The sequence below is a fragment of the Botrytis sinoallii genome, assembly GCF_014898435.1.
Source record: "Botrytis sinoallii strain Bc 23 chromosome Unknown BSIN_037, whole genome shotgun sequence".
Lineage (NCBI taxonomy): Eukaryota > Fungi > Ascomycota > Leotiomycetes > Helotiales > Sclerotiniaceae > Botrytis > Botrytis sinoallii.
Window position 1 is genome coordinate 391,667 of NW_024066064.1, and position 11,893 is coordinate 403,559.

The window sequence follows — 11,893 nt, forward strand, 5'->3', positions numbered from 1 at the left end:
GTTGTAATCAATATAATTAAAAGTAATGATATTCTTGAAGAATCAAATATTAGAATCTCAAAAAAGGGATATATATATGCTAGCTATTCGTTTTAGCCAATTAATTATCAATATTTCTGTATCCTATTAGTGATATGTAATATTAGATGACAACCTCAATAATTCTAATAATATAGCATTCAATAATATATATTGAAATACATAGTAGAAAATATATACACATCACTAGAGTGGGGTGTATGGAAAATACGTTGTATACTATGTCAATGACTGCCGTGGCCACTTTGTCATTGCCGATACAGCCGGACATCTCCCGGAAAGGACGTCTAGCAAACTGGAAAGAAATTCCTTCCATATTGTGCGTTACCTTGATAGTCCCAAGAGAGAAAGTCAAAGTCATCACAGAGGTCGACACCAGGGAGATCGGAACACCTATTATGCAATGCTTGATACAGTCGTCTATGAGCTACAAGTCTAAGAGATGGCAGAATATCTTTTCCGTGATTCAGATCTCCTTCGGCAACCTTTCCACAACAGGGACCCGATACACGGACTCATTCCAAGTTAATATTGAAGAGGATCAACTCAGGTGGCGCGGTACCTCCCCTCTCTTAGTGTTATTTCTGGTCCCGACCTGGACACTGTTGCTGGAGCCACAAGATGCAAAGATTGCCTTTGGTATTCAAAGCACGCCAGATGCTGCACGCACTTTCATAAGTGCTTTGGGAGTAGAGATGAATATCTTCGAGACAACCTTGGGAGATGAGAAAAGCGTCTTCTTCACCAGATTTGCTCCGAACCAGAAGGATGATTCTTCCCTAATGCTACATCCAAGCTCAAGAAAATCAGGTCCAAGCACAGAAAAATCTGGTGTTAGTAGCACAATCTCTGCGAATATCGATCTTGCAACACTGAAATTGACTACTCTGACTTGCCGGCTCTATATGCTCTCTAGCGATCTCCAGAGGGCATTGCAAAGCGGTGGCGCAGTCCAGACTAGCCAGAAGTCACCATGCACCTTCTTTGAAACCGTTGGTCCGAACTCTATACCGATCGTTTTTCACTTTCCCGCACCTGTTATCAGAATGAAAAGCAGAACCAGAATTGCTCGTAAGTCTTTGTACATTGAGGTCGAAGCGCCACTAGCGGATGTCACAATCTGGAAAGACTTTCCAGCCTACCTCTATCCAGTCCTTTTGACCCGCAATATCCCCATCTTGTGGAATATGTCGCGTCTAAACTTGGAATGCTTGCCAATTATTGACACCTCGAAGAAGGTAGAGATACAATGGCTCAACACACATATTGGCGGGATGTTCAATACGAGAGAACGCCAGCTAAAGGCCCAAGCAACGGCTGCCACTGCCAAGAGAGATGTTCGTTTCGCGTTCAGGGACTCTTTGCTTACGCTTTTCATGCTTTTCACTGGTCTCCAAGGCCACAAATCACACATTACTACCCTTAACAACCCTACAGGTGGCGGCGTACACGTGATTATTCTCGTTAACAGTTTGAAACTCGACCTTAGCAATCGAACAGTGTTCCTTGACTGCGCCATGCTGCCCCTCACACGTAAGCTCATGCCACAACTGGGCCTGTTCCTCCGCGACTTTTCCGGTCTGGAGGTCTGCCACATCGAGGTTGATACTGATGAGATGCAACTATGGAGGCAGAATTTGCCTGCGATGGTGGAACGCTGTCGATCGTGGTCGCATCAAGCTTGCTGCGAATACCGCGCTCAAGGCCGCATTCCTCTATCCATAGAAAATGGTCACCAGGTTATTTGTTCTTGTGGAAATGGGAAGTTTCCGACAGATTTCATTGATGGAATTCCGCATTGGAAGTCGATTTCGCGGTACTTTGTACGGGCTGCTATATCCCTATGCTTCTCGGCCGCATTTTCAGAGCAGTTGGTTGATTTGAATATCTTCAGGGAGAAGCTTTATCCCATGCCTCCATGAGTTGGCCACGACGTATATCAATTTCGTGGTAAATTTTGTGAAGTGCTAACAGTGTTCTGGAAGAAGACAAGGTTGGATGGTTTTCGGAGGAGGCATTAGATATGTTAAGGCTGCAATGAAATGTATCAATGATCTACCAATACATAAGATTGATTTAGCTAGTTATCAAAAGCTCCATGTGTGACGACAACAGGTTCAAGGCATTGCAGTGAATTGAATTAATTATCGATACTAGAGAATAACAAATTACTGTACAAAAGAGTGAACCTGTAAGAGGCTTTTATAGGACCGGAAGGGACCAAGAGCCAAGCGAGATTTGAATTGCCAGGTGGGGTAAATGGATGACTAATCTGGGCCTGAGGCCAGATCGTCACATCATGTACTATTGATCACGTGGTATATCAGGACCCTGTACACTTCAAAATACACTAAAATTCAAGCTTTTTTGATATTCCAATTGTAATAACCAATCATTATTCTATTAAAGAAATTTCACAGAAAACTCTGAGAAATAAAATAAACTACTCGGTGAAAAGAAATCTTGAAATAATCAATAGTTTTTGACATATAAGAAAAAGTGGAACCTACAACTTTATCTGAAATTGATAAGATAACTTAATTATTTAATTTTGAATATCAAAAAAGCCTGAATTTTGGTATACTTTGAAATGTACAGGGTCATGACACATACAGCGTCCTGGTAAACCCACATTACTGTTTAAATGGGAGAATTCAAGTTTAAAGAAGGTGTTATGATACAACTATTTAAGCGATGACTCATACTATCAAGTGTCTTTCAAGACGGCCACAACTAGTTGCCCAGATTCATCAATTCCATGTCATCAATTTCATGTCATGATACCCGTTTCATCTATCCTATCAGCTGTCGATCACGAACATGCAGGAATAATAGAGTACAAGAGAAGTGCCGGTCGAAAAGCTTGCGAGCCTTGTCTCGTAGGGGGGATGAATGAGCATTTCAGCAAGCATACAGCTGTTCGTACACCTACAAGACTACGTCGTCTACATATAGATTTATCAGGCATACAAGAACCCTCTGAGAATAGAAACAAATACTTTATTCGCAGTCTTAACTCTTCGTAGTGAACTCCAAGGTATGAGATTGGTAAGGTTTTCAACAGAACCAGTAAAATGATGAGAGGCTCCTGAATCAAGAATCCATATATGATTATGGGTTTCAGCGTGCATTGCAGTAGGATAGATAGAGCCAGTATATCCGTCTCCTATAGCTCAATGCGATATCAATGCAATGTAAATCATAAGTGGGAAAGTGTCTATATGTATAGGATAATTCTAATTGGAAAGAAGCCTGAAGACCTCAAACACAGGAGGAATTCAAGTGCCTTGAAATCTCCATATAACCGGACGAGTGGAAGTCCTCACAAAGGTTAATCACCAGTTGTTCAAAATCATGATATTCACAGCGCTTGTTCACCTTGCTCTAGACGAGAATCATGGGAGTCAGAGACAACCTCTTCAACGTCTAAGCCTGCGATATCTAGTTCTAGCGCTCCTTTGTATGAGATAGTGTATTTGAAGCAAGGACGGGATACTTCGATAATGCGCTTTACCGGGATCAAGTGACGGTAAATTTGGTTCCGTAGCTCGAGTGGCAGACGAAGGAGACTCGGCATTTGTACGTTACCGGTTGTTGGTGCTGGCTGGCATACCATAGTCATTAAGACTGATTTTTTCTCGGCACAGTGGGTTTCTCGTTACTGAGGGATGGAAGGTTATTGGACAGCACACTAATTTCGTCGTAGAGCGCAAGAGAAGAAGTGAAAACCGGAATGAAAAGGTGAAGCGGAAGCTTTGGCTGCGCACAGATCCACTTTTTGTTCCAACAGGAATTTTCTGGCGCAGCCGCAGGTTAGCCGCCACAAACTTAAAATTTTACCGATTTGCTATAACCACACCGCCACCAACCACGATCTTTGATTGCTTGATTGGAGGAAGTATCAACAAGCGGTTCCATATTGTCCCGATAATCTCGATCGCAAAAGAACTTTCTTCGAAGTAGAAATAGAATATGGGTATCCAATACCATCACAATCATATGGTACTCCTTATCAAAGTCCTTACAATAATCCATCAACAATAAATCCTTCGTTTCATTTACCTTCAATCTCGCATCAGAATATACCGCCATCACCATCTTCGAGCAATCTCTATATCACCGTCATCAAATACCATCGTATCCACCCCAATCGTCATACCCACCTCAGTCATCTGGTATTTATGGTAAGAATACATTGGTTAATCCATGGGATCTTTCACTTGACCACAACCCTACCAATTAAGTTTTAATACTAAGACGAGAAATGGAAAACGGATTTTTTACAAGTTCTTTTCTTAATTCTCAAGCTTTCTACAAGCTTCTTTGTCTTTTAATTAGGATGGCTCAAATTCTACACTTTATGCATTAGTCAATTCTTATTGTTTTCTTATTTAATATCAAGCTATTTTAGTAGGGTTTTGATTAGGCTTTTCATTAATAGAATATAACATCGTAAATAATAACATGAAATAAACACTATTTCTATTACTATCATTACATTCCCAAACTCTTTTCTAACAGGGCTATTTATTGTCGACCCCTTTTCTTTGGCTTTTTGAATACTCCCTCCTCAATTTCTTGAGATAGCAAGGTATCAGGAGTAATATGTCCCGAACCAATATGACTTGACTGATCACCAGCTTCCTTCCAAGACACAGCATCATAGCTTGTTTGCTCAAAAAGATTGTGACTTTCTAACTCTTGTGAAAGGCCCGATTCCCCTAGTTCGGATTGCTGCGATACCTCAAAATCTAAATCAGAGGGTAAGTCATCGATAACAGAACAAATTCTCTTCAGATGAGTCGGCATCCAGATATCGTAGACGTTCTTGGTGAACTTGTATGCTGTCCATTTCTCTTTACCATCTAGTTCTGTGAAATCGAATGTACGGATCGGATGGCGATAAAAAGTAGTGCTTTCCTTGTTGATAGTAGGATAATGACCATAAATCCTCACAGTTCGATGATCATGCGAGATTGAAAATGCGAGTATCTCTCGATGAAGCTCTTTTTCTCGTTTTACAAGTCTAAAGAGTTCGACTATCCCTCTCACTGCAAGTGTCATGCTATGAGCGTTTTGTCGATCGGCAATATCGAGAGCCGCAGTACCACACTTGACCTCGCATGTAAGAAACGGGAAGTACATATAGTATGTACCCATGAAGAAAGACAGTTCCAAGAAACCACCAATAAACGGCTGGATTTTTTTAAGCTGATCTTCGGTGAATGCAGTTCGCTTGAATCCAACAGCATAGTCGGGTTGCGGACGAGGCTTGGTTAGAGCGATAGAATTGTTCCAGCCTTCGTTGACACTTTCGATCAAGGGTTTTAGACGTTCGGCGCCACGTATAGCTAGAGATTGAGCGGAAGGAACGATCAGTCGAGCGATATCTTGAATAACCTTGGTATCATTTCGCACGTCTCTTCAAAGAGATCATCTTGAAACAATGAATCCTCTGGAATTATTTGCTCCGCTTCAAGAAGGGTCCGGCAAACGGTCTTACTTGTGTCCGCGATACCCAAATGCGATTTACGCATGAAGCTACCCTTGGCCTCGAGTAGGATTTTATATTGCGGGCTTTGATACGGAGCACTTTTGGCTTCCCTCGGCTTTTGATCGCTAGGCGTAATAGAGCTAGATGCCGAAGAGCCAGCTTCGGATCGTTTGCCACAAAGAGTCGAAGAAGATTTCTTCACACAACAAATTTCGAAGGAAACTTTTTCTTCGAAATACGATCCATTCGCGATCGATTTAGATCATAGTTATTAAACCAAATTGATTACAATTATCCCCCAATGATTCTGACCAGTAGTTGTTATGCTATTGTTGTTAGTACTTCAAACACAAATATATACGAAAATTCACATAAAATTTTCTCATTCCGAATTATCAGAATAAAAACTAGATTCTCAATATAAGTTTTCTTAATAATCTATTAATATTTAGGGATATGGTTATAATAAAAGCTTCTTTTGAAGCCTCTATTATATCAAACATTTATCCTATTATTATCCTAAATACCCTAATATCTTCAAGCCCTCTTCTATCTTTTGAAAACCCTCAATTCGAAATCTCTAGCCCTATCCTATTAATTAATCAGTCAATTAGTTCTAAAAAAAGATTTGAAGAATTCAATCTATTTAATAATTCCTTTATTACTCAAGATACAATTAATATTATTTATATATTTAATTAGAATAAGAAATGGGGTTCTATAATATCCTTTAGCAATTAGAATAAATAATTTAAAATCTAAAACAATCTAAATATATCTAAAAAAACTATTTTGAAAACTAAAGATCTTATAATGCTAGCTTCTTCTCTTTCCTAATCATACAAAGAACAATTTAAGCTCTTAGATTTCCTAGAGATCTTTAAAGAATATACTAAAAAAAGGAAGCTTATTATAGCTTTGAATATTATTACCTTTTAAATCATTTATTTGGAAATTGCTATATACAAAATCGAATTATAAGCGAAAATATTAGCTAAACCTCTTCTATCCACTATTACTACTACTACTATATTGAAACCAACATACACTAATATTTCAAAAAAGAAGAATGGAATTTAGTTTCTAAAAAGAAAAATATTATATTTATTAATATAGAAAAGAAATCTAACCTTATCCAAAAACGAATTATTTTAATCAAACCAGATTTTTCAAACCCTACCTCCTTTTTCCCTTTAATTATTCGAATAAAATAAATAAAACCTTTCAAAAGATTGGAATTAAAGGGCCAGTTATTACAGCAACAACTATATTCTTTAATAATAATATCATTATTATAACAAATAATCCCTTACATTACAATTCTTATTAGAAAAGAAAGCAATTTGAAATAATATTATCAAATTCAAAAGAATCCAAAAGGATTAAGAATAATATAAAGTTATTATTCACAAAATCCTAATTAAAGAATTTTCAGATACAAAAGAAATGAATTTTATATTCAATAAAATCAAAACCTTTAATCTAAACTTTAAGTCTATAGAAACCCCCTTTTGATTTATATCCGTTTCCAGAAGAGTCTATTAACAAGAGAGTACTATCGTTATTACTTTTGCTACAAAATCAGAAGCAGAATTAACTATTCAAAAGTAATTATATATTGCTGAAAATAGTATAAGAATAGAATAATTCTACAAATCAAAATTAACTATATAATATCAGAAATATCAAGGATTTGAATATCAGAATGCTTATTGTAAAAGGAACCCTTTTTGTAGATTATATGAAGACAAGTATATTATATCAATATACTTGTATATAGTATATAATATCAAAGGAAAGTTCTATTAATATTTAAAAGTAAAATGCTCGAATTACTAAGAGAATCATACAGCAAATTCGAAAATATATGAAACCTATCAGACTATTTAACAAAAATCGAATACTATTTATTAATAAATCACACTAATATTCGAATCCTTTAAATAAATCTTAATCAGAGTTTACAAGCTATAGAGAACATTTTATAGCTTACAATAAAACTTAATATTGATCTTATTATAATTCAAGAATCTTGAATTATTAAAAACAAAATTGATTATTCAAATTCAAGATCTATTATATATTCTAATTTTATACAAATATTATCAAGATTTAATCCTAATTACTAATTACATATATTACTATATACATCAAAAACTCTTCAAGCTATAATCAATCTAGTTTTTGATTTTCCAATAGATTCTGATATACAGATTTTTAATTATCAAAATAGAAACAAAACCTTTTAAATTATTAATATATATAACAAAGCTAATCAAACTAAAGAAAAAGGTTTATAATCAAAAAGTACTTATATAATATATCTATCACACAAGAAACCATTCTTTTAGACGATTTCAATGCCTATTATTTATAATAGGATCTTTTTTCGAAGAAAAACAGAAACACTGATTAATTAGCTGAATAATTTAAAGATCAGAATTTTATTTTTTTAAACAAACCCAAAATCAGCACTTTCTATCGAACTAATCTCTTTAATCTAAATATTCTTGATCTAATACTAACATCAAAGAGAATCTCTCCTTAAATTCACAATTAGCAAACGCTTTTAGATATAGAATCTGATTATGTAGAAATATTATTCAAATTAAAAGGAAAAAAAGATTTAAGTACTTCTAATACTAGATCGATAGTTAAATATAATACTAAACTAGTGAATTGAAAAAAGTTCGAATCAATATTCAAATCGAAATCCTTATATTCCCCTATTCTATCGAATTTAGAATTAATCCTTCCAATCAAAAAGGATTCCTTAAATCTTTTGAAAAACAAAAACAATTATTATTTAACTCTAAATCAAACAACAAGCAAACTTATTAGGATTATTTAAAAAGCAATAGAAAGGTGTATACCTAAAATTATTTCAATCAAAAAGGCCAAACTATGGTGAACATCTGAATTGAAAGATCTTCGAAAAAAACTAAAAAAAGTAAAGTAAAGAATTGAATCAGATTTGGAGAATTATAGTTTTAAGGAAGAATATCAAATTGTTAAAAATAAGTATTTTCAAGCTATTAAAATAGCAAAAAAGGATTATTGGAATAAGTTTTTTAGAAAAGGAGGATATAAAAATAATTTTCAAAGTAATAATTTATACTAAAGATTTTCAAAATTAAAGGATATTAGATATTACAACAAAAAGCTCTTTTGAAGGAAAATGCTTTGTTTTCAAATCAACTCTGTTCCCATCCCTTCCTATTACCTCAAAATTATAATGGGAAGGGTATAAACAATCTAAGTAATAGGAATGGCCTAATCTTATTCAAATCGAATTAAACAATACTTATTTAATCAAAATCCAAGGAAAAATCCCTGGCCTAAATAGAATTATTTAAGAGATTATTATAAAGGCTTACAAAATAATTTTACAAATCTTTTTTATTTTTTTTAATAAACTTATTAATCTAGAATATCACCCGAAATATTGGAAATAAGTTATAAAAGCTATTCTGAAGAAAGCTTTCAAATTAGATTATTTTCTTTTAAAAGTATATAGAATAATTGTATTTTTAAATTGTCTAAATAAATAAGTAAAAGGATTCTAGTTCAACGATTAGAATATTTAATGGAAATAATCTATTTCCTTTACAAAAATCAAATAAAAGAATACTAAAAGAAATCAGCAATTAATACTGTATTTTTACTAATTATAGAAATTGAAAGAAATAAGTAAGTTAATAAAAAGATTTTAATATTATTTATAAATATAAAAGGAGCATTCGATTATATTTCGAGAAATCAATTATTAAATATTTGTAAAAGCTAAAACTATTTATAAATCTGATAGCCTGAATAACCTCATTTCTTTAACAAAAATAATTAAAACTATCTTTTAATAATTAAATCAAATCTTTCAAGCCAATTTCAATCGGAATATTACAAGGCAGCCCGATTTCTCCAATTCTTTTCCTTATATATATTAGAGAGCTCTTTTTACTTAATTTAATTAAGTTTCTTTTCTATATAAATAATATTACTTTAATTATATATTTATTTATATGAAAAAAGAATATCAAAACCCTAAAGAGAGTTACAAAACAAATCTATAAACTCAATTCTAGAAATACAATCCAATTCGATTTAGCAAAAACAAAGCTAATACACTTTTTATTATTCGATTGATTGATTGATTGATTTCATTTACGTCCATCTTCAGTCTAAGACTATATAGGACGGCTAGGCCTCTAAAGGCTCTAGCGGATAACTTTTTATTCTACAAAAATGGATATATACGATTTAGAGAAATAAAAACAAATACTAGGGAACAGTGCTCGCTCATTATACACATTATATATAATAAGAAAATTATGAAAATTAAGAAATTGTAAGGAAATCAAAGCCCTCTCTTATTTCTCTAATTACTTCTTCTTTATTCTCTTCTTCTCTCTCCTCTTCTACTACTATTCCTTCCTCTATTTCGTTTTGTATAAAAGCCCTGACTAAGTATTATGCTCTTGTAGCGATTTTAATGATATTGATGAATTTAATAGTTAATTTAATACCTACTTTTATATAGAGTAGGAACTATATAGTGATCTTAGATAGTGGTATATTCTTGAATATTTCTTTTCTTTCTACTTTGTATATAGGATAACTAATAAAGAAGTATTGTAGAGCCTCAATATTATTATATATATATTTGTTATTAGAAAGTTTGAATCGATGTAAATAAGATTTGATATATCCATAACCTAATTTGAATTGAAAATATGTACTAGCAATGTTTCGCTTGGTTTCACTTGATAACTTGATTTTCGATCCTATCTTTTATAGAAATAGCTTTGAATAAATCAAAGGGGATTGATTTGATCTGAGTTTGTATTGATTGAAAGTAGAAAGCTATTAATCTGAATCATATTCTTTAATCATTATATCTAGAAATCCAAAACTTGTTTTGTTTGAAATAGAATATATTATGATTGCTTTTTTTTACTAGTTTATCTGCTAGTTTATTTCCTTTTACTAAAATATATCCTGGAACCCAATTTAGAGATATTTCAGTTCCTTTTGCTTTAATAATTTCCGTTACTTTGATTGCTTGAATCTGATAGGCCTATCCAGAGTGGTCTGATAGTATTTTTAAGCGATATAGACTAGCTTGGTTGTCCAAATATATCTTGAATTTGTTGCTAATACAGACAATTGTACTAGCATATTCAATAGTTTTAGTAACCTTATAAAGCTCTCTATTATACACTAGTTGATTGCTATTAATATTCAATTGTTATTGATATAAAATTCGATTGTTTGGTTGTATTGTGATTATACCTATACCTATACCTATTCCTTTTTTAGTAGAAGAGGCATTAGTATAAATGTAGGTAGTATTCTTATCTCTGTGATTGAAAACGATATTGTGAAGAATAGTAATATCTTCTTTTGATGAATTGCTAATATTAATTCTGAAGGGAATTTCCTTTTTCCATGGGGGGAAGTTGAAGTGAATAATCTTTTCAAGTGAAATAGGATTGAGATCCTGATTTATTGATTCTCTAATTCTATTAAGTTGGATTGATTTATATCGTTTTCTTTGAGGAGTAGGGATTATTTTCAAATCGGTTTGATATTGAGCTGATATTTCTTTTTCGATATTGATTGGATGGTTTGGTGAGAGTTTAGCTAGATAAAACACGTATTGCTTAATGTTTGAATCTAATCGAATTTTTGGGGGCTTTAGGCCTGCTTCTATTTTTTATTGGAAGGATTGGGGCTGTTTTGAAGACTTCTAATATCTTTCGAAGAGCTAGGTTTTGAAGTGATTGTATTATATTCTTGAAATGAGTTTGATCTTTCTATTAAATTACTGATCCGTAATCAGTTATACTGGTTATATATGCTATATATAATTGTTTAAGGGCTTTAGGATTAAGACTCTTTTCGATATTAGCTAATCGAGCCATTCAATAGAAGGCATCTTTCGCTTGTATGATTCGAATATTAATATATTAATCGAATTTGAGGTTCAGGTCGAATTATATTCCTAGCTATCTAATAAGAGATTGGGATATAATTATTTCCGAATTGGGTAGTGTGATTGGATATTTTTTCGTCAATTTGGATGATGAAAAGTGTATTAGCTTTGTTTTTGCCAAATCGAATTGAATTGTATTTCTAGAACTAAGTTTATAGATTTGTTTTGTAACTTTCTTTAGGGTTTTGATATTCTTTTTTTATATAGATGAATATGTGATTAAAGCAATATTATTTATATAGAAAAGAAACTTGATTGAATTGGATAAAAAGAGCTCTTTGATATATATAAGGAAAAGAATTGGAGAAATCGGGCTGTCTTGTGGTATTCCGGTCGAAATTGGCTTGAAAGATTCGATTTGATTATTA

General features: G+C 33.0%; 2 protein-coding genes across 2 annotated transcripts; one reads left to right on the plus strand and one right to left on the minus strand.

Moving 5' to 3' along the window:
* Window positions 1–266: 266 nt before the first annotated feature.
* EAF02_011929 (uncharacterized protein) lies at window positions 267–1,961 on the plus strand (the record flags this gene model as incomplete). The annotated part of the gene is made up of 1 exon (XM_038907977.1): window positions 267–1,961. One exon carries the CDS (start codon window positions 267–269, stop codon window positions 1,959–1,961), a length of 1,695 nt encoding a protein of 564 aa, XP_038752322.1.
* Window positions 1,962–4,566: 2,605 nt separating this feature from the next.
* On the minus strand, window positions 4,567–5,576 carry EAF02_011930 (uncharacterized protein; the record flags this gene model as incomplete). Its single annotated transcript, XM_038907978.1, has 2 exons — window positions 4,567–5,459; window positions 5,543–5,576. The coding sequence occupies 2 exons, from the start codon at window positions 5,574–5,576 to the stop codon at window positions 4,567–4,569; spliced, it is 927 nt and encodes a 308-aa protein (XP_038752323.1).
* Between the last annotated feature and the right edge of the window lie 6,317 nt (window positions 5,577–11,893).